The 22,229-nt window shown below is 49.3% G+C and overlaps 2 protein-coding genes and 1 long non-coding RNA gene across 3 annotated transcripts; 1 reads left to right on the top strand and 2 right to left on the bottom strand.

Moving 5' to 3' along the window:
* Window positions 1–623: 623 nt before the first annotated feature.
* LOC108293589 lies at window positions 624–4,723 on the bottom strand. Its single transcript, XR_001820746.2, has 4 exons — window positions 3,433–4,723; window positions 2,312–2,473; window positions 2,147–2,225; window positions 624–2,030 (listed from the first exon to the last, which is right to left on the bottom strand). It is a non-coding gene; the product is annotated as an uncharacterized LOC108293589 (long non-coding RNA).
* Window positions 4,724–5,035: 312 nt separating this feature from the next.
* On the bottom strand, window positions 5,036–15,275 carry REM1 (RRAD and GEM like GTPase 1). Its single transcript, XM_017515043.2, has 5 exons — window positions 15,167–15,275; window positions 13,767–14,325; window positions 12,311–12,393; window positions 7,246–7,447; window positions 5,036–5,590 (listed from the first exon to the last, which is right to left on the bottom strand). Exons 2-5 carry the CDS (start codon window positions 14,104–14,106, stop codon window positions 5,319–5,321), a joined length of 897 nt encoding a protein of 298 aa, XP_017370532.1. The 5' UTR covers window positions 14,107–14,325; window positions 15,167–15,275; the 3' UTR covers window positions 5,036–5,318.
* A 2,681-nt stretch (window positions 15,276–17,956) lies between these two features.
* DEFB124 (defensin beta 124) lies at window positions 17,957–20,936 on the top strand. Its single transcript, XM_017515048.2, has 2 exons — window positions 17,957–18,146; window positions 20,734–20,936. The coding sequence occupies exons 1-2, from the start codon at window positions 18,089–18,091 to the stop codon at window positions 20,889–20,891; spliced, it is 216 nt and encodes a 71-aa protein (XP_017370537.1). The 5' UTR covers window positions 17,957–18,088; the 3' UTR covers window positions 20,892–20,936.
* The last annotated feature ends 1,293 nt before the right edge of the window (window positions 20,937–22,229 follow it).

The following is a 22,229-nucleotide window of genomic DNA, read 5'->3' on the forward strand; positions in this document are numbered from 1 at the left end:
TGAGTTCAACATGTTGGCCAGGCTGGTCTTGAACTCCTGAGCTCAGGTGATCTGCCCACCTTGGTCTCCCAAAGTGCTGGGATTACAGGCATGAGCCACTGTGCTGGGCCAAGAAATACTATTCATATCCCCACTTTCCAGATGAGAAAACTGAGGCCTAGAGAGGGGAAGTGAATTACCAATGGCATATAGTGGTTCTTTCTTAAGTACCAAAAACCTCATTTAATCCTATAAGATAACAATTATCATGTCTCATTTCAAAATGAAGGAAAGGAGAACCCAGCTCACACAGAGACCAAGTGCTTGAGGTGGAATTAAACACAGGTTTCTTCTAGTTCCGAAGCCTGTGCTTTTCCACCAATAAATTGTCACATCCACAAAGCATGGGAATGTAAACCACAACACAAACACACACATACACACACACCCGGGCCTTGAACTTGAACCATATGGAACTGGGTAAAACATCACACATTGCTGCACCCAGAGCTCCCATCCCATCATTAGTATTATTTTTAACTGAACCCTGAACTGAACAGAAGGGAACAGTGCTCAAATTGAAACTGAACTTGTATATTTTTTCAAGCAGTTGAACTGCAATATTTAAATATTCTGGAGACAGAGACAATTACGTAGAGAATTCTATGTTAACCCCTTTGCTCTGTATATTTTGATTTGCCTAAGATCACATGGTCATGACAGACCCGAGGGATTCTTCATCATTACCAAGCAGTTGTAGGTGAATTTTTCACTACTTCTACCCCTCGTTTACCCTTCCCTTCCCTTTGTGGCCAGGGCAGGGACTTGGATGTCCCTGTACCCACTAGCTATGATCCTCTCTACATTCTGTGTCTTCCCTCAGAGCTCATATCCTTGTCAATGTTTGCTGAATGAAGAAAGGAGGGAGTAGGCCCTATGAGATGTGTATTTCCCATCTCCAAGGACAGGGAGTTCCAGCCTGAACCTGATTCCTTGGGGGTCCCTGAGCAGAAGCTTCATGCCTGGGCTTAGAAATTGGAACATACCACCAAGGCCAATGATCCTCAGTATTCGAGCAGCCTGGCTGGGGTGTCTTGGGATCCAGGTGGCCTTTGTCTCATCTGGACCAGGCCAGCACAGTTTGTGGCCCTCCCCTACAGCAAGAGGAGGGGCTCTGAGGAGGCTTGGGGGCCCCTGGGGAGACATCCATCTTCCAAGAGCTTTATCATTTTTTCCATAACAGTATCCTCCCTTCAAGGTGGAAAGTCCCAGCTGGCAACTGAGGATGCTCTCAATGTGCTTTTGTTCTCTGCCTTGACACTAGCCCAGGCAGCAGGGCTGGAGACAAAGACACCTTCCTTTTTATACCAGCCTGTTCCAGGCTTGCTGTGCCAACAAATGGTGCAACACAGACCACCCTTAATGCTATGAGCTAGACCTCTCTGGTGTGAATTCTGGTTCTGCTACTTGCTAACTGCAGTCTTAGCAGGTTACTGAACTTCTCTGTGCTACAGTTTTCTCCATCTCAAAACTGGTGTGGTGATAATATGATCAGTTTTCAGGATTTAATAAATTAATGTATGAAGAACGCTTAGCACAGCACCTGGTATATAGTAAGAGTGACGTAACTGTTTGCTGTTTATTACATGACTTTGGGCTTAGACAACTCATCCCCTCTTTCTGAGTCTCAGTTTCCCTGATTGTGCAACTAAGACGGCAGTTCCTGCCTTCCTTTCGACCACTGATCTGGCCCTTTCTTGCTGTACAGCCTTGGAGAGATTTTTGGGTTCTCTTAGCCTCCGTGTCCTCATCTATTAAACGGTACCTATTAAGTGAAGGGTTGTGGTGATGAGAATGTGAGAAAATCTGTACCCAGCATGCAGCATTGGGCCCAATACTAACAGAGAAAGAGTTAAAACAAAGTTGGCTATTTTTTTGGTTTTGTTTTTATGGATGAGAAAGTAATTTCTAAACTATAATAGGCTGTGTCCCTGGAAGGGAGAGTGTGGTTTTCTCACATGCTTTCCCAGCCGCTCCCTATTCACAGACACCTAGAATCAGAGAGGACAGGAATGGAAGGGCCACTTTACAGGTAATGGATAATGAATTAATGGATATTCATTAATAGATAATGAATTCATCAATTCAACAAATATTTACTGAGCACCTATTATGAGCCAGGCACTGGTTGTAGGTGCTGGGGTCAGGGCAGCACTGAGGGCCCTTCCCTCAAGGAGCTTTCATTCCTGTGGGGCAGACAGACAAAAACATGTGAATACATATGCTAGGCAAAGACTCATAAGCAGGTCTTCACAGTCTCAGTATATCTCACCCTTAACAAATCCTGGTTTCTGCAAGGCCTTAAGGTACAATAGCAGGGCGGGGCCCAGTGGTTCATGCCTGTCATCTCAGCATCTTGGGAAACTGAGGTGGGAGGATCTTGGATTCAGGAATTTGAGACCATCATGGGCAACACAGCAAAACTTTGTCTCCTCTAAAAATTAAAACAAAAAAATTAGCTGGGCATAATGGCACATGCCTGTCGTCCCAGCTACTTGGGGGGCTGAGGTGGGAGGATGGCTTGAGCCTGAGAGGTGGAGGCTGCAGCAAGCTGTGATCCCACCACTGCACTCCAGCCTGGGCAACAGACAGAGTGAGACCCTGTTTCACAGAAAAAGATATGCTAGCAGGAGCCCACATTTATTGAATATTCCTAGACACAGGAACTGTCTTAAGCATTTTACACATCTTAAATCATTTAATTCTCACATCGACTCTAAATGAAGGAATTGTCATGAATTCCATTTTATAGATGGAGAAACTAAGGCACAGAGAGATGAAGGGGAGCAGGGTTTGAACACACACCTCCCTGGTTCAGGGCTGTGCCCTCAATCGCCCTGCCATCTTGCTGTGCTTGCTGGCTGCATAACTCCCCTTCCCCTGACACCACCCCCACACCCCACCATCTTGGTCTGCACCAGTTCTTTTTTCCTTCCCTCTTTCCTCCCCTATCACCGTTCAAGTATTTCTTCCACATTCTGAGTGGCCTTGGGGTAAGCTCTCTCTCTCTCTCTCTCTGTGTGTCCCTCAGTTTCCCCATCTGAGGATGGGGGATTGCCCTGGGTTATCTTCAGGGCTTTCCCTGACCACTCCAGCTCCTTATCAGTTTGCCATTCTTTTATTTGCTGATTAGTTTTCTAGTCTGCCTACTGCCTACCCCACCTTGCTGTGAGCTACCAAGCAGTGAGAACCCTCTTTCTGTTCACCATGTCTCCCTGGAGGCTGGCACTGTGACCTGCACTTAGTAGGCCCTCAATAAATATTTGTAGATGGAGAAAGGAGGGAATGAGGGCAACTGTACTCCGTTTTCTAAAGCCAGCTCCTGCATTCTCTCCCTGGCCCCTCTTCCTTTCTCAGCCCTTCCCCCTACCCGTTTCCCTCCCGCCCTCTCACCTCCCAGGGCCCACTCCGGCCCTCCATCCGGCCTGCATTTTTCCGGGTTTGATATCATTTTTTCCACTCTCCCGGCTGCTGCCGGCCGCCTCTGCCAACTTTCCACAGCTAGAGCCCCTCCCTCTGACCGCAGGCCAGAGACGGCTTGGGGTGGGGGAAGACCTTCCTTCTCTTCCCTTCCCCAGGCTGGGGTTGGGGTGTGGGAGTGATTACCATCAGTCCCAGCTGGAAGCCTGGGGAGCCGGGAGTCGTGGCTGGAGGAGATGGGGCTGGCTGGCGGGTGCTGTTGTCTTTCTCTGCACTGCGACCCCAAGGGCTGGGGCGTCTGGGCCAGTTGGAGGGAGGGATGTCAGGCGTCAGGAACATGGTGGTTCAAATGGTTTGCGTCTTGTTTTCCTCTCAAAGTAGTGACACTTCCCTTCGGGATGGAAACTCCTGACCTGATCCCCAACACCCAGCCCTGACCCCAGCCAGGCTGGACGCCTCACCACCTCCTTCCTCCCACACAGCCAAAGGGAGACCCAGGAGGAGGCTGGGCCCTGGGGTGTGGTCCTCCCTGGCTCTGTCTCTGGCTTGCTCACCTCCCCTCTCTAGCCTTGTTTCTGCCTTAGGGAAATGAGTGAATTGGATTAAACTGGGGTCCATCCCCGGGATTAATGGATTGAGTTTCATAGAGTATTCCTGCCCCAACCTCCTTTAAATTGGATGTGAAATTATGTCTTTAAATTAGTTTTCCTAAGATTCTACAGGGTTTTGTAACATCTTTAAAGAGGACAGTGGATAAGTTGGTCACTAGAGTCTGACAAGCCTAACTGGAATCCCAGCAGCTTCGCAAATAGCAGCTGTATGACCTTGGTGGGCCTTCACTGTCCCATGCCTCAGTTTACTAACGAGCAAAATGGGGTTAATGGTAACACCCTTCTCCCAGGCGTTGGGAGGATTAACTAATTGTGGCGACAGCTTAGTACCCAGCTCCTAACAAACGCCAGTAATTCTATTGCCAGGATGAGGTCCTTCCAGACATGGGAATCTAGAATGTAAAAAATGGGTTAATGAGAAATTAGCTGGTCACGCAACTGTGGTTGCGATCCACTGCCGGGAGAAAGGCCTGAGCACAAAATTGGTCTGAGGACTTTATTGATGATTGGCCCTGACACCCGGGCCAGCAGACTAAACCAGTCTGTAGTCAAGTGTAGATGGGAGGGCAGTAGGTGGAGACGACCCAAAGAGCCGAGATGGAGAGGTGTGGGCATTCGGATGGGACATCCTTCTGGTCTGGTTTATTGTGAGGGTTTCTTTTTTCTTTTTTTTTTTTTGAGACGGAGTTTCGCTGTTGTTGCCCAGACTGGAGTGCAATGGCACGATCTCGGCTCACCGCAACCTCCGCCTCCTGGGTTCAAGCAATTCTCCTGCCTCAGCCTCCCGAGTAGCTGGGACTACAGGCACACACCACCATGCCCAGCTAATTTTTGTATTTTTAGTAGAGACGGGGTTTCACCTTGTTGACCAGGATGGTCTCGATCTCGTGACCTCGTGATCCACCCGCCTCGGCCTCCCAAAGTGCTGGGATTATAGGCGTGAGCCACCGAGCCCGGCCTATTGTGAGGGTTTCTAAGGGTTGGCCAGAGCCCAGGCACAAGGAAGACTTTTTTACAAAAGGACACCCACCAGGTAAAAACTATGTTGTGCCCTGCATAGGGCTTCGGTCCATTGCTTCCTTGGGGTCTCTCAGGCTTGGATCTGGGGGATGCTCAGGCCATCAGGGCAGCGGGTAAGCAAGACCCACGATGCAGACTCCAGGTAGCGGCGCTTTTGCCCCTCAGCGGCGTCCGTGGAGCCCGGAATGCACCTCAGTGACCTGTCAACCCTCAGAAGAGCGGGCGGCTTCAGAGCACGGCCAGATTGTGGCAGGACTTGGAGCGGGCCTTGAGTGCCCGGCGGCGTGCGCTGCGGGCTGTCAGGCGTGCCAGGAAGCGACGAGCGCGCTGGGCTAGGCTGGCTCGCCGTCGTGGTGCTGGGGACTCCTCGGCCACACAGTCCTGGCGGCGCAGCCGCAGCTGGCGCACTACGCCCTCGAAGAGCTCCGCCACGTTGTGCTGCAGCGTGGCTGACGTCTCGATGAATTTACAGTCGAACACCACAGCGCAGGCGCGGCCCTCTGAGGGGGCGGGGCCCGGCGAGCAGGGGTGGAGCCATAGCCGGAAGGTGGAGAAAAAGGTAGAGAAGGTGTGTTCAGTCTCTATTGGAAGCAATTTTTCCTGTGCCCAGACCTGGTGCTGCTGTCTGGGGACTCAGGTAAATCAGACTGGTTTTTGAGGGAAGACAGAAAGGCTGGGGTCAGGTAGGGGCCAGGTTGAATGCCAGGTAAAGGGTCTAATTCATCGGGATTACCTGGGGGATCTTGTTAAAATGCAGATTCCTGGACCCACCCTCAGAGTTTCTGATTCTGTAGGTTTGGGTTGAGGTCTGGAAATCTGGGCTTTAACAAAATCTCCTGGGGCTTATGTTGCAGGTTTTCTTTCTTTTTTTTTTTTTGGATGTCTGTCCATAAAACATACGGTTTTCCACCTCCAGGATGCCACTGGGCCCGAGTTCTAGTCCTCAAGGGCTGGTGACTGTGAAATTGGCTTTTCTTTTCGGGGTCTCAGTTTACACATTTTTAAGATTTTACTTTGTGAGTAAAACCGTTTAAAAATTTCATGGGCCGCATCTGATATGTCAAACTTATTAAAATATTCCCCATCCCATTGTAAATGCAATCCATATATGACATTTAAAGTTTTGGTTTGTAGTTGCTGGCTGACAGATATGTTTTGCAGACAATTAAAGCTTTGAGAAATTTGCATTTCTAATTTTTTCACTGTATTTTGGAGCGAATAATGGTTCTTTTCAGTTCTCAAATGTAAGCCCTTGAAAAGCCTGTAGGCACCGGGCCTATTATGTTGGTGAATAAAGTGTCTCTGATTAAGGGGATCGGGGAGCCATAGAGGAATTTTTTTTTCTTTTTGAGACAGAGTTTCATTCTGTTGCCCAGGCTGGAGTGCAGTGGTGTGGTCTCGACTCACTGCAACCTCTGCCTCCTGGGTTCAAGCGATTCTCATGCATCAGCTGCCCAAGTAGCTGGGATAACTGGTGTGCACCACCACACCTGGCTAATTGTTGTATTTTTAGTAGAGATGGGGTTTTACCATGTTGGCCAGGCTGGTCTCGAACTCCTGACCTCAAGTGATCCACCTGCCTTGGTCTCCCAAAGTGCTGGGATTACAGGCATGAGCCACTGCGCCTGGCCGGAAATTTTTTTAAAAAGAGTTAAAATTATTTTTTATTTTTTGTAGTGAGAGGGTCTTGCTGTGTTGCCAAAGCTAGTCCTGAACTCCTGGGCTCAAGCAAGTCCTACTGTCTTGGTCTCCCAAAGTGCTAGGATTATAGTGGTGAGCCACCATGGACTGCCACATACAGGCATTTTTAAGAAGCATAAATTTAGCTCTGGTCTTGGAAAATTCTGGCAGCTGGCGAGGAAGAATGATTGAGAAGTAGGAGGATTGGCGAAGGTGGAGATGCCAGGATAGCACAGAGGCTGTAGGCACAGAGGGAAGGGGATGTGGGATTAATGGAGGTGGGCTTACAGGACTTGAGGACTGGTTTGGGGGTGGTGAGAAGGGAGGCAAGAACAGTTCCTGGCTTTCAGGCTTAGGCAGGTGGCTGCAGGGTAGGGGCAGCTTGGCAGGGACAGTCACTGAGATGAAGAGAGCTGGAGGAGCAGCCATGACAGTGGGGCCCAGAGGAAGAGGAAGGGTGGGATGGAGGGCTCACCTTCTACGGAGACTTCTCGGCAGCGGGCCAAGTCCGCCTTGTTGCCCACGAGGATGATGGGCACATGGTTTGCCTGATATGTGCGCCGCAGCTGGATACGGAGTTCAGAGGCACTCTCAAAGCTGCCTCGGTCTGCGATGGAGTATACGATGATGTAGGCACAGCCCCCCTGCAGGCATGACTCCCCGCTCCAGCTTTTATCCTGTGGGAGGGGGACCCAAGGCCTGTCCTCAGACAGTATCTAGGACCTGCCTGAGAAAGGTGGAGCTGGGATGGTCTAATGGGTGGGATGGGGCTGAGGTTTATAGTTTGGACAGGTGTGGGGGACAAATTCTGCCATAATTCCCTGTGTCACCTTGGGAAAACCAGTGATTCTTTCTGAGCCTCAGTTTCTCTGTTTGAAAATTATGCTAATAACACTACCTCACAGAATTCTCTCATTCACTGATAGTTTTGCAGGCTGGGTGTTGGAGGCAACATTTACTTGTTTCCTGTTCCTGTTAAAGGGGGTTCTGCCTTGGCCTGTTCAGCACTTTTGCCTTGTTTAGGAGGGTTTAGCCTTGCCGTATGGTTCTTTATGGCTGCTGTAATCCAGAATGAAGAGAAAAAAGGAAAAGAGAAGTGAGGACAGGAGGCTGACGTCAGGGAAGGCATTTTTCAGGACAGTTTTGAAGACAGAAGTGAAGGAGCAACTTCAAAGTATAATTTCACAAGGGAATGAGAGAGGCAAGGAGCATTTTAAGAAGTGGAGTCCTTTCAAGTTGTTTGACTAAGACAAAGAAAGAACTGGACTGCTGTTGATATTTCGGATGGTGATCTTTTGTTAGGGTCAGCCCTTCAAGACTGGACTACTTGGGTAATAACTTTATAAGTGTTGAGTAAGACACAGTTTCTGCCCTCCAAAAGCTCATGGTCTGGAAGAGAGGCTGTGGAAATGGGGAGTTACAGTGCCGTGTGAAAGTACCAGTAAGAGGCATGTGCAAGTGGCTGGAGGAGTGGGGTCAGGAGGCCAGAAGAACCCCACCTGGCAGAATGTGGGAGGGCTTCACAGGGGACTGGTGAATGGGGTTAGGAAGGAAGGTCAGGCCAAGCAGGAGAGAAGAGATTCCAGGCAAAGGGAACAGTCAGCGCTAAAGGGAGAAAGACTGAGTGTGTTTGTGAGGTGGGGAAGAATCCAGAAATTTTCTTTCTTTTTTCTTTTTTGAGATGGAGTCCCACTCTGTCTCCCAGGCTGGAGTGCAGTGGCGTGATCTTGGCTCACTGCAACCTCCACCTCCCAGGTTCAAGTGATTCTTCAGCCTCAGCCTCCTGAGTAGCTGGGATGACAGGCACCTGCCACCACTCCCGGCTAATTTTTGTATTTTTAGTAGAGATGGGGTTTCACCGTATTGGCCAGGCTGGTCTCAAATTCCTGACCTCAAGTGATCCACCTGCCTTGGCCTCCCGAAGTGCTGGGATTATAGGCATGAGCCACCACACTCAACCAGAAGCCAGAAATTTTCTGATAACCAAATGGGAATTTGGTGATGAATAGGAAACCATCAGATCCATGGTCAACGTTATTGTCAAAGTGGGGTAAGTTCTCAACAGCCATATTGATCATTTCCCAGGCCAAATAACCTTAGGGCAAGTCAGACTGATGTGGGTTCTCAACTTTGACTATGGACAGGTTTCTTCTTCTGGGTCTTAGTTTTCCCCATCTCTAGAATGAGAAAGTGAGTCTTGACCATTCATTCATTCATTAATTCCACAAATATTTATGGAGGATTTGCTGTGTGTCAAGATCACAAAAGCCAGTTGGTGCATGGATTTGTGTGTAAGAACTCATTGGCAGTGTTTTTAAAAATATAGATTCTTGGCTGGGTGCGATGGCTCATGCCTGTAATCCCAGCATTTTGGGAGGCTGAGGCGGGTGGATCACCTGAGGTCAGGAGTTCAAGACCAGCCTGGCTAACATGGTGAAACCCCGTATCTACTAAAAACACAAAAATTAACCAGGTGTGATGGCAGGCATCTATAATCCCAGCTACTTGGTAGGCTGAGGCAGGAGAATTGCTTGAACCAGGGAGGTGGAGGTGGCAGTGGGCCAGAGCCAAGATCATGCCACTGTACTGCAGCCTGGGCGACAGAGCAAGGCTCTGTCTCAAAACCTAAATGGCAAGTCTTCTGATTCCCATTCTACTGATGAGGAAACTGAAGACCAGAGAGGTTAAATAATAATAATAATAATAATAATAATAATAATGTGTCCAGAGCTCTCAAATAGCAAGTGAGATTCAAACCCAGATATACAAAATTCCAGAGGCTATATTATTTTTATTTATTTATTTATTTTGAGACAGAGTTTCATTCTTGTTGCCCAGGCTGGAGTGCAATGGCATGACTTTGGCTCACTGCAACCTCTGCCTCCTAGGTTCAAGCAATTCCCCTGCCTCAGCCTCCCAAGTAGCTGGGATTACAGGCACCCATTACCATGCCCAGCTAATTTTTGAGCCACTGCACCTGGCTGAGTTGGAGACCGGCCTTACCAACATGGAGAAACCTTGTCCCTACTAAAAATACAAAATTAGCCAGCTATGGTGGTGCATGCTTGTAATCCCAGCTACTCGGGAAGCTGAGGCAGGAGAATTGCTTGAACATGGGAGGCAGAGGTTACAGTGAGCCGAGATTGCACCATTGCACTCCAGCCTGGGCAACAAGAACGAAACTCCATCTCAAAAAAAATTAATTAATTAAAATAAATAAAAATCAAATTTATCAGGCCTCACTCTTGACCTAGAGAATAAGAAGCTCTGGTCAGGTGCAGTGGCTCACAACTGTAATCCCAGCATTTTTGGAGGCCAAGGCAGGGGGATCACCTGAAGTCAGGAGTTTGAGACCAGCCTGACCAACAAGGTGAAACCCCATTTTTACTAAAAATACAAAAAATTAGCCAGGCATGGTGGTGCACACCTGTAATCCCAGCTACTTAGGAGGCTGAGGCAGGAGAATTGCTTGAACCTGCCTCAGGAGAATTGCTTGAACCTGGGAGGCGGAGGTTACAGTGAGCCAAGATTGATTCGCTGCATTCCAGCCTAGGCGACAGAGCTAGGCTCCATTTCAATAAATAAATAAATAAATAAATAAATAAGAAACTCTAAAAGTGGGGTTCTGGAATTTATCTATATAGGTATATACAGTTTTTTTTTTTTTTTTGAGGTTGAGTCTCTCTCTGTTGCTCAGGCTGGAGTGAAGTGGCACGATCTTAGTTCAGGCTCACTGCAATCTCTGCCTCCCAGGTTCAAGCAATTCTCCTGCCTCAGCCTCCGGAGTAGCTGGGACTAAAGGCGCCTGCCGCCACCCCTGGCTATTTTTGTATTTTTAGTACAGACAGGGTTTCACCATGTTAGCTAGGCTGGTCTTGAACTCCTGACCTCAGGTGATCTGCCCACCTTGGCCTCCCAAAGTGCTGGGATTACTGGCGTGAGCCACTACACCTAGCCAAGAATCTATATTTTTAATCACACTGCCAATGAGCTCTTATGCACAAATCCATGCACTAACTGGCTTTTGTGATCTTGACACACAGAAAACACACAGTTTCACAAGAGTGAAACTCCATCTCAAAAATAAAAAAAATAAAATAAAAAGAAACAGCATCTGGGATTTTGTAGACCTGGGTTTGAATCTCACTTGCTATTTGAGAGCTTTGGACACATTATTATTTAACCTCTCTGGTCTTCAGTTTTCTCATCAGTAGAATGGGAATCAGAAAACTCACCATTTAGTTTTTGAGACAGAGCCTTGCTCTATTGCCCAGGTTGGAGTGCAGTGGCGTGATCTTGGCTCACTGCAGCCTCCACCTCCCAGGTTCAAGTGATTCTCCTGCCTTAACCTCCCAAGTAGCTGGGATTACATGCCCACGCCACCACACTTGGCTAATTTTTGTATTTTTAGTAGGGATGGGGTTTCATTTTGTTGGCCAGGCCGGTTCAAATTTCTGACCTTAGGTGAACCACATGCCTTGCCCTCCCAAAGTTCTGGGATTACAGGCCTGAGTCACTGCACCAGGCCCAGTTTTTGTTTTGATTGAATTCATAAAATATGTCTAGTGCTTAGCACAGGGGCTGACACTTAGGAAGTGGGCACTCCATAAATGTCAGGTGCTGTTATAAGAATCATCGTCATTATTATGCTCATTTGGGCTGGGGTTTCCTTTTATGGTTGTTAAAAGGAGAGCTGTCAACCATTCTTGTCAATCACACCTCAATGTCCTCCTAAACTCCACCCCATGGGCAGGGCCTCCCTCAATTTTAGGGGAGTGGCCTATTCCTTAGAGAGATGGGATCCCAGGTGATTTTTAGATCCTTCTCTTTGCTTAGGTGTTTTTCCTCAAAGTTCTACAGTGGTCATGTATTACCTGTGTAGCAAAAGAAAAGAAAACACAAACAAAATAAAATCATAATAGGACGTGTTCCTGCCTATTGCTCTCTTCCTGCTCTGGTTTCCTTTTTCTCTAGCTACCAAGTCATAAGTACTAAGAGTTATCATTTACGGTTCTTAACCCCATTCAGCATTTTCTCATGCTTTAAACTGGGCTTACCTCTGAGATTGCGTAAGAACTTTAAAAAACTAGCTGAGGAGGAAGGCAGGAATGGTTAACCCATTTATCAGATGAGAAAACTGGTGCTCGGAGTGGTTAAGTCGATTGCACAAAACTACACAACTAGTAAGAAAAAGAAAGGGGGTTCAGCCTTAGGCATTTTGGTGCCAAATCTAATGTTCCTTCTGTACAATGTGGGTGGGTGGGGTGAAGGTGGAAATAATGATGGGGAGATCTGCGGGGGGAGAAGCACATTCTGGGATGCCCGCTGGGAGGGGATTATGGAGTGAGAAAAGGGGCCAGGGTCAAAAGGGTCTTCTGTTTGGGGTTGGAAAGACTGCTTGCGGCTGGGGGTTTTGGGGTAGGGTGCTGCATCCTCAGCTTTTGCTCACACCTCATCTGTAGTGTCCCAGGAGGGGACAGGAAGGAGTCTGGTATTAGGCTCAGCACCTGTCTCCCCAAATCCTGCTTGCAGTGCCATACCAGTTTCTCAGCCTCCCAGGTGTCCACGACCAGCAATGTGGTGTCTTCTCCATCCACCGTGAGGGTCCTCTCATATACACCTTCTGCAACCAAGGGAAGAGCTGGGTCTCAGGGAGGAAGGGCAAGCCTGAGAGAGTGTGGGGTTCCCTGCCCCCATTTCTGATCACATCGCCCCCTCCACTTCTAAGAAATACTCATCACACTTGTTTGATGCCTGTCTCTCCTGGTAGGAGCACATGTCTTCCTAGCTGCCATAATACCTGGCGCACTGTACGTGCCAAAAATACATGATTGATTGAATGAAGGTGGGGTGGTGGGGTTAAAGTTGGGCTAGGAATTCTCCCAGGCCTGCTCTGTCTCTGACTTAGTGTGTGCTTCAGGCAGGTCATGTTATCCTCTTTTGGCCTCAGTCTCCCTATCTGTAACACATGGGTTCTCACTTTTGAGGCTGGCAGAGGGAAGTCAAGACTAGAGAAGAGTCTGGCTAGATGTCCCCACCTTTTCTCTGCGTTTAATCAACCCCCTTTCCTACTCACCCTATGTCCTCTTGCCCAGTCCTTCAGGGCCTACCTTCATCTCTCCTGTCTTCCCTGTACTCCATCATCCTGGGGCCCTCGACACACTCAGGTCACTGCATTTCTTGGGAATAAAGCAACCCAGGGCCCAGAACCCCGGGTCTGGGAGTCTCCCTTCTGCAAAGGATCTTAGTTTTGCTTTAGGTCATGGTGACCATAGATGGGTGTCTACGGGACTAGGAGAATCAGAGTCAGAGGCATCGGGGCGGGGAGTTTCTGAGCTGGGTGGAAGCCCACCATTTCTTGACATGGAACTCAGAATTGCCACCCTTATGACATGGAAATGAATCATACACTTCTCATTCATGGGAAATTGGCAAAATTCTTGTTCTATTCAAGAATTTCCCTCCCCTTGACCATTCATTGTGCAGGCTGTGCCCCGTGCAACTTTGGAGTGGGGAGTGTTAGAAACATTATGTTTACCCTGTCCCCATGGCTCCTCTGTGGAGGGACCTTTTAGTTTGTAATTAGTGGTAGGCAGGTAACAGCTGCCTACTTGGTATATTCTTGAGTTATGAGTAAATGTAGAGCATTTGTGTATTAATAATAATCACCTGTCTCAGAGCAAATAAATACATGGATGAGAATCTGCTCAGGGCCTTCAGCCTGGAAAGCTGTCAGCCTCTCAGGCTGTTGGTCCCCTGGATAGATCTACTCTGTTGGATGCCTCTCAATACCTTCAGTGCTACCTGGGTGGGAGTCTCCCAACCGAGCTGGTTCTCAGTATGGGAGGACATGGTTCATGTCATAGTCTGAGTGAATGATGCCCCTTAGAGTTGAACAGTGCATGACTTGTACAACTGTTCTTGGGAGCCCAGTGCCCTGGTGACAGAGCTTTCATTCCTTTGGCCATATCCCAGCCCAGCCCATGTGGCCCCTACCTCCCAGCTGTTCATGGAGGTCCTTCTCTTGCTTCCCTGCAAAGAGGCTGGCCAGGCTGGTCTTCCCCACTCCAGGATCTCCAACTAGCACCACACGGTAGAGGGCCTCCCAGGAGCCTTCAGAGTCACTGGATTCAGAAGACCAATCATCTGGGGCAGGGGAAAGCTTCTGGGTGGGAGGATTGAGGGAGGCTGATTGGCCCAACCGGGGATGCTGGGATTGAGCTGAAGGCGCTGTGCTCAGGAGGCCAGGCTGGCGGCCCCGTGGGGACAGGGGCAGTGGGGTGCGGGCTCGCCGGCACAGAGGGGTCTTTGCTTCCTGCCCAGTGTTGAGTGTCATCTTTGGTAGAGGGGTTTTGCTTCTTCCTTCCTTCTGAAAGGAGGGGGAATTGGCTGTCAGCCAGTGGCTTTGAGCTGCTGCTTCTTTCTATAGCATCCCGATGAGCTGCTGAGATGGCTTTTTCCAGATCCCCCTCTTGTTCAGATGGGAGGATGAGGTGCCTCAGCTTCTTGGGGTGGGGGCCTTCTGGCTTCAGGCTCAGCGTACACCTGGATCTGGCTGGAAGGAGTGAGTGCACAGGCTGTGAACACAGACATGCTCACCCAGAGGCCATTAAGGATGACCTACTCCCGATGACAGGCAGGCGGAGGGGCAGCAGTGAGATGGGGTGTCCTCACTTGCACATTCCCCACTCTGTGTACATGGGCCTGCGCTTCCCATACAACAAGAGGCCCTGGCTATGAAAGGCATCTGAATTGTTCCCTTCCTCCCCTTCCCCATCGCTCTCTTTCACAGTTTCTGGGTCGGGAGTGCAGTTTGAGGTCCCCCACCAAGGATAGGGGTTACTTAACTTCGCTGCTCAATTTCACGGAGTCTGAGGAGGAAGAGGCAGGAGGGTGGGTTGATACTCCAGAAGGGTGAGGGGGGCATGGGGGTAACCCGACTGTAACCCGAGTGCCCTGGTGCCATGGGAACCGCGTGTCTGACCCGCCCACTGTGTGAAAAATTCAGGAGCGTCTGGCGCTATGGCCTCCAACTTCTTTTAATGACCGGAGCTGCAGCCGGCCTTTAGGCCTCAGGTTAGGTGACAGGACAGGGTCCTGGCAAGGCACGGGGAGGACAGACCGCAGGGCCCAGGAACGCTGTGCCATTCCTGGAGTCTGGGTCCGAGCTTTCCCAGCCGGCATCCGGGGTGTGAATCCCCCATCCTGGTGTGTGTGTGGGGGGGTCTTTGTCCAGGGCTACCCAGCCCTCCGGGTCTCAAGGTCTGAAGACCTTCACCCTCGAGACTTAGTTTCGAAGTCCCCCTACCCTGCCAACGCTGCAGAACCCCCTGCAATCGCCTGGCGAACTCTGCTCCAACTTGAGCAAGTTGGTGGCGCGGAGCGCAGGGCTTTACCTCGGCGTGGGAGGGGTCCAGGGTCCCCCGAAGCTCCAGCGGCGGGATGCTCCAGGCTGCACCACCCGCCTCCGCACGCAGCCCCTCAGGCCGGTTCCCCTCCCCTAGTCGCCTGGGTCGGGGGAGGAGCCGCGACCCCGCCCCATCCAGCCCCGCCCCATTAGGGCAGCCCCGGGGTCCCCGCCCCAAGGCCCTGGCCGCTCAGTGACTTTTCTGAAAGCGCAGAGCTCAGCTGATCTGCTTCTGCCAGTCCTACGAACCGAACTGGGTGGAGGGTGGTGGATGAGAGAGGATGGGGGCTCTGGATTCCTGGGTCTGGGGCATCCCATCTGCGTCCACATATGTCCACTCCATCAAGGGGATGAATCAACACATTAGCCCCTAGAAAAACCACTTGGGGAACTTGCTAAATGTTCAGGTCCCACCTTCCAAGAGAGGCAGATTCCGAAGTGCTGGGAGAGGGGTTTGGGAATCTACATTTTAAACAAGTGCCCCAAGTGATCCTGGTGCAGATGGCTCATTGACTTCACTTTGATAACCTCTGCTCTGGATGAAGAATTAATTTTGGGAGGTGACCTGGAGGAAGAGAGAGCTCAGGAAGTCTGCACTGAAGAATTCTGAAAATCGTATTTTTGGCATCATTGCATCATTCATTCATTCACCAATTGAGGCTTAGCTGGTTCTGGGCCTCAAGTCTCTGCTGTTCAGCCTCTTTCTTTCTCTTTCTTTCTTTCTTTCTTTCTTTCTTTCTTTCTTTCTTTCTTTCTTTCTTTCTTTCTTTCTTTCTTTCTTTCTTTCTTTCTTTCTTTCTCTCTCTCTCTCTCTCTCTCTCTCTCTCTCTCTCTCTCTTTCTTTCTTTCTTTCTTTCTTTCTTTCTTTTTTTTCTTTTGAGACGGAGTCTTGCTCTGTCAGGGGAGTGCAAAGGCACGATCTCAGCTCACTGCAACCTCCGCCTCCCAGGTTCAAGTGATTCTCCTGCCTCAGCGTCCCCAGTAACTGGGATTACAGGCACCTGCCACCATGCCTGGCTAATTTTGTATTTTTAGTAAAGACAGGGATTCTCCATGTTGGTCAGGCTGGTCTTGAACTCCTGACCTCAGGTGATCCGCTCACCTCAGCTTCCCAAAGTGCTGGGATTACAAGCATGAGCCACTGCGCCCAGTTTCAGCCTACTGTTTCTATTACTCATGGCTAAAAAAAAAAAAAAAAACTTCCCAGGTATGGAGGAGCAAAGAGAGTGCTGGTGAGGTTGGTCATCCAAGGGGCCAGGATCTAGACTCTTTGACAGGGGTGCCTCCCTTTAGGTGTTGAGAAATTGAGATGTGTGCATGTGTGCAGCCCATGGAGACCAGGCTGCACCTGTAGGTGGGGCTTGTTGTCATGGCTGAGGGGGTTCAGGTGTCCAGCTTGGAATAACTCCCACAGCAGCTGGACAGACTGGCTCAGCCCCAGCAGGTCCTGGAACTGATGCAGAACCCCCTCACGGCTGGCTTCCTTCCGTGGCTTGGCCCTCTAAGCTTACCTTTCTAGCTTGGAAGATGGGCCGTGAGTGTTGCAGCACCCTTCATTGTCTGGGAGTGAGGTGACTTGGCTTTTAGTTCCATCTCTACAGCCCAATTGCTGTGTGACCTTAGGCAAGTCAACTCTCCTCTTTGGTTTTCAGTTTCTTTATTTAAAACCATAATTTGAACAGCTTACACTCTGGCTAAAAAACTTGGTTGTCTACAATACAGAAGTCTGAACTTGGAGTTCGAGCCCCATTATATTCTCTGGGGAATCCTTTCAACCTCTCCTCCCAGGAAAGCACTTGCTTGGCTCACGTCCCACTCTTTTAGGCACATTCTGTTCCTTCTGCCTGGGATACCTTTTACCCTATTCATCTTTCATGATGCAACTTAGATCCCGTGTACCAGACACTGTTCTAAGCTCTAGATGAATATTATCTCAGGGGTTCTCAAACTTTGGCGGTGTGTTAGAATCACCTGGAGGGCTTGTTAAGCCACATTTTGCTGGGACCCACCCTTCAGGGCTTTGGATTCAGTAGGTCCCCGGTAGGGCTAAAGGACTGGCATTTCTAACAAGTCCCAGGTATGGCTACTGCTTGCTGGTCTGGGAACCACACTTTAAGAGCCACTGTATTATTTCATTTAATCCCCTAAGTGAGATGGGTAGCTGTTACTCTCTATGACATGCGTACTATTACTCTTCCCTTTTTTTTAATCTGGGCTCACTGCAACCCCCCCCTCCTGGGTTCAAGCAGTTCTCCTGCCTCAGCTTCCCGAGCAGCTGGGACTACAGCCGCCACGCCCAGCTAATTTTTTGTATTTTTAGTGGAGAGGGGGTTTCACCATGTTGGCCAGGATGGTTTCGAATCCCTGATCCGCCTGCCTCAGCCTCCCAAAGTGCTGGGATTACAGGCATGAGCCACCGCACCCGGCCTATTCTTCTCATTTTAGAGTGGGCCTGCATACAGGCTGGTCACTTGGCCTTGCAAGGACTTGCCCTCATTTCACAGACAACAGCCTGAGGCTCAGAGAGGTTAAGTGACTTGTCTGATGTCTCACAGCAGTTAGGGGGAGATGCTGGGATTGAATTAGGTCTCTCTTAAGTCAAGGTTTTTTCCATTCTCTTAGGTGGGGAGGATGTCTGGCTTCTGACCCTAGACATTGTCTCAGAAAATTCTGCCACCAGCTTCAGAGCTTAGCAGGTTCCGGAGGGTGTGGCTGACCAGTTCCCACGTAGCTGGCGGAGGTCCCAAGCAGCCTGGGACCACAAGGCCTCATACTCCCACTTAGGTCTGCTGCCCACAGCACTGCCATCATCTGCAGCTCAATAAAGCCTGGGCTGGAAGCAGCGAGGCTCAGCATCTCAGCTCCCTCCTCTTGCGTTCTCTCCAGCAGCCTCTCCAGGAGCTCCGTGGCCATGACACAGCTGCTTCTGCTCCTTGTGGCTCTGCTGGTCCTGGGTCGTGCACCACCAGGTACCCACTTAGTGTGCGTGTGTGTGCATGTGCACGTGTGTGTGTGTGAAAGAGGACCAGGTTCTCAGGTCCTGGAGGACAGAGGGGCCTGGGCCTGCATTTAAGCTCTGGCCTCACCACTGACCTGCTGGGCAACTTAGAGCAAGTTGCTAAATCAGCCTGCACCTCAGTTTTCTAATCTACAAAATGGGATTCTCTCAATAAATATGCATTCATGTTATGATTGTTGTGAAATCATAGCAGTGACAGACAACTAGCAGTGAAAGAAAACAAGGTCCTTGCTTTCATGCAGCTGACATTTTAGTTGGTTGGGGAAGAAAATAAACAGATCAACATATGTCAGGTGGTGATTAGTGCTAAGAAGAGGAAAGACAAGGGCAGGGCTTACAGTGGTGAGTGTTTGGATGGGGCGGTGATGGGAAGGCTGACAGGGAAGGCCTCTGATAAAATTTTTTCCTTTTTTTTTTGAGACAGAGTTTCATTCTTGTTGCCCAGACTGGAGTGCAATGGCACGATTTTGGCTCTCTGCAACCTCCGCCTTTCAGGTTCAAGCGATTCTCCTGCCTCAGCCTCCCAGGTAGCTGGTTTTACAGGCATGGGCCACCATGCCCGGCTAATTTTTGTATTTTTAGTAGAGACGGGGTTTCGCCATGTTGGTCAGGCTGCCTTGGCTTCCCAAAGCGCCAGGATTACAGATGTGAGCCACCACAGCCAGCCTAGATTTTTTCTTTTTAAAAACTTTTTATTTAGGAAACTTTAATACATAAATGAAAGTAGGGAGAATAACATACATAAACAAGGTGAATTTTAAACATTTTTATTATGGGAAAATTTAAACTTATGCAGAAACAGAGACTAATGTAATGGCATGAGTTTTTAAAAGAGACTTCTTTATTTGACTTTTAAATTTTTGGTAGAGATGGGGTCTCACTACGTAGCCCAGGCTGGTCTCAAACTCTTGGCCTCAAGCAATCCTCCAGCTTTGGCTTCCCAAAGTGCTGGGATTACGGGCATGAGCCCAGCCAGAAACTTCAGTATTTAGGAAAATTTCAACCAGAAGTAAGAAACAAATAGCATAAAGAACCTCTATTACCCATCACTCAACCTCAACAATCACCAGCTTGAACGAATCCTGTTTTGTTATTTACTTCCTCCTCCTCCCCTGTGAATTATTTTGAAGTAAATTCCAGCTATCTTATTTGATATAAAGTGGGTTTGAACAGAGGTGTGAATAAGGTGAAAATGTGAGAGAGGATGGTTCCAGACAGGAAGAAGGAGCAGCAAGGGCCGAGGTCCTGAGGCAGGGTGATGGATGTTTGAACAGCAGCAAGGAGGGTGGTGTGGCTGGGGGAGGAAGCACAAAGGAAATTGGTGGGAGACAGAATCAAGGTATGAGGAAGAGAGTGCAGATCACGCAGGAGAAAGAAAGTGCTTCTGGGTGTTGGGGTGATTGGGAAGTTCAGATATGATGATGTGCTAAGAGTATTTCTTGGCTGGGTGTGGTGGTTCATACCTGTAATCCTATCACCTTGGGAGGCCAAGGTGGGAGGATTGCTTGAGCCCAGGACTTCGAGACTAACCTGGGCAACATAGGGAGACCTCATCTCTACAAAAAATAAAAACATTAGCTGGGCGTGGTGGCAGGCACCTGTGGTCCCAGCCACTTGGGGGGCTGAAGCAGGAGAATTGCTCCGGGAGGCGGAGGCTGCAGTGAGCTGAGATTGCGCCACTGCACTGGAAGTTACCATGAGCAGTATGGCCATGGTCCATGCCCTCAAGCAGCTTCCAGCGTCACGAAAGACAGTTAAAAAACAAGCAAATAAATACAAGACATAGATTCTGTGGTAACTGTCATGTTGGAAATGATGAGGGTACTGTGATGGCCAATTAGAGCAGATGTGGGAAGTGAAGGGAGACAAGGGAGGGGACCATGTAGACGAGCTGGACTGCTAAATGACATTTCTAGACCTACAGCCTCAGACAAGCAGAGAGCAAGCAGCTCAGAAGAACTAGCACTAAGTGGGGGGCGTGAGCCACTGTGCCCAGCTGGATAAGGTCATTAACCTCGCTAAGCCTCAGTTTCCTTACCTGTATAGCAGGGGTTGTAATAAGACTAACTATAATCATGCAGCGTTGTTATGAAAAGTGCTAATGTGTACCTGGTGTGTGGCTTTACTTGGACAAGAAATTCATCTCTATTTTTTTTTTTTTTTGAGATGGAGTCCCACTCTGTCGCCCAGGTTGGAGTGCAGTGGTGCAATCGCAGCTCACTGCAACCTCCACCTCCTGGGTTCAAGCGATTCTCCTGCCTCAGCCTCCCAAGTAGCTGGGACTCAAGGCACATGCCACTATGCCCAGCTAATTTTTGTATTTTCAGTAGAGACAGGATTTCACCATGTTGGTCAGGCTGAGCTCAAAACTCCTGGCTTCAGGTGATCTGCCTGCCTCGGCCTCCCAAAGTGCTGGGATTACAGGCGTGAGCCACTGTGCCCAGCCTTAGTCTCTGCATCTGTGGTGTAACTTATGACCAGCGGTCTAACCTGTGACCCATAGGCTGCTCTCTGACCTGTGGTCTTCCTCTGCTTAGGGAGAAGTGAATTCAAACGGTGCTGGAAGGGCCAAGGGGCCTGCCGGACTTACTGCACAAGGCAAGAAACTTACATGCACCTGTGCCCGGATGCTTCCCTGTGCTGTCTCTCCTATGCATTGAAGCCTCCACCAGTCCCCAAGCCTGAATATGAGTAGCTGCTTCTTGCTGTCCAATAAAACACAGGCTGCCTGTTGTCTCTTCTTTCTGTTTGCTTGCCTGTGCTCCTCTCCCCCCAGGGGTGGGGGACAGGTCTAGGATGTGGGAGAAATGGTCCGTGGAGGGAGGTGAGGGACCTGAGGACAGTGGGCGCTAATGACCGTTGTAAATGGTTCCGGTCCTGGCCACATTGCTTTCTCTCTGTCCAACTCCGGAAAAATTACTCAACCTCTGAAAGTCTCCTCAACCATAAAATGGGTATAATTATACTATCAGGAGATGAGCACTCTATAGACGCAATGCAAAAAGAAAGGTAGAGTTAATAACGACAAGAGTTAATAATGTGAGTTGATAGTAACAGTGAATAATAGCAGTCAATCATAAGCTCCTGGAATTCAGAATGAGATGGTGCATTTGGCTTGAGAGGCAGGCCCTACTGAGAGTGAAGGGTTCTCCTGCGTTCCTTGATATGGTATCCTAATGACTTAGGGCTGAAGCCAAGACCAACAGACTAGATCGTTTTCTGAAAATTAAGCCTCACACACGAACTGCCCTTTTCCTCCCAGTGTTCAGACACTCACCTAAGTGTACATCCAACTTCCTAAGTCATTAGGATACTCCCAACAAGCCGAAGAGACCAGCCAATTCTAGGGTGGAATGTTCCCCAAAATACCTCACAGGTGAGGCCCACAAGCTGAGAGGAAAAGTGACTTGTCCAAGGCCAGAGAGTTCCCAAGTGACATGTCAAGGAGTAGAGCCACACACTGGTAGGACAGGACAGTGTGATGGGGCAGTTTTGGGAGGAAGAGAGCCCCCTGATACTGGAGATGTGTAGGGTGAGCCCGGTGGCTCTGGGATGCTAGAGAAGGAAGCTACCTGGATAGGTGCTCAGAAATGCTTTTTCGGAGAACGGGATCTACTCAAGGAAGCATTGAAAGGTTGAGATGATGATATATAAGTACCCCATAGAAAGTACCAATTGCTTGGCTGGGCATGGTGACTCACACCTGTAATCCCAGCACTTTGGGAGGCCGAGGTGGGTGGATCACGAGGTCAGGAGTTCAAGACCAGCCTGGCCAAGATGGTGAAACTCTGGCTGTACTAAAAATATATAAAAAAAAAAAATTAGCCGGGTGTGGCGGTGGGTGACTGTAATCTCAGCTACTCAGGAGGCTGAGGCAGAGAATTGCTTGAACCTGGGAGGAGGTTGCAGTGAGCAGAGATAGCACCACTGCACTCCAGCCTGGGCAACTGAGGAGACTCTGTCTCCAAAAAAAAAAAAAGAAAGTACCAATTGCTTTATCTGTATCACCTCAATGAATTCCCACAGTTGTATG

Source organism: Cebus imitator, unplaced genomic scaffold (assembly GCF_001604975.1).
Source record: "Cebus imitator isolate Cc_AM_T3 unplaced genomic scaffold, Cebus_imitator-1.0 Scaffold18, whole genome shotgun sequence".
Lineage (NCBI taxonomy): Eukaryota > Metazoa > Chordata > Mammalia > Primates > Cebidae > Cebus > Cebus imitator.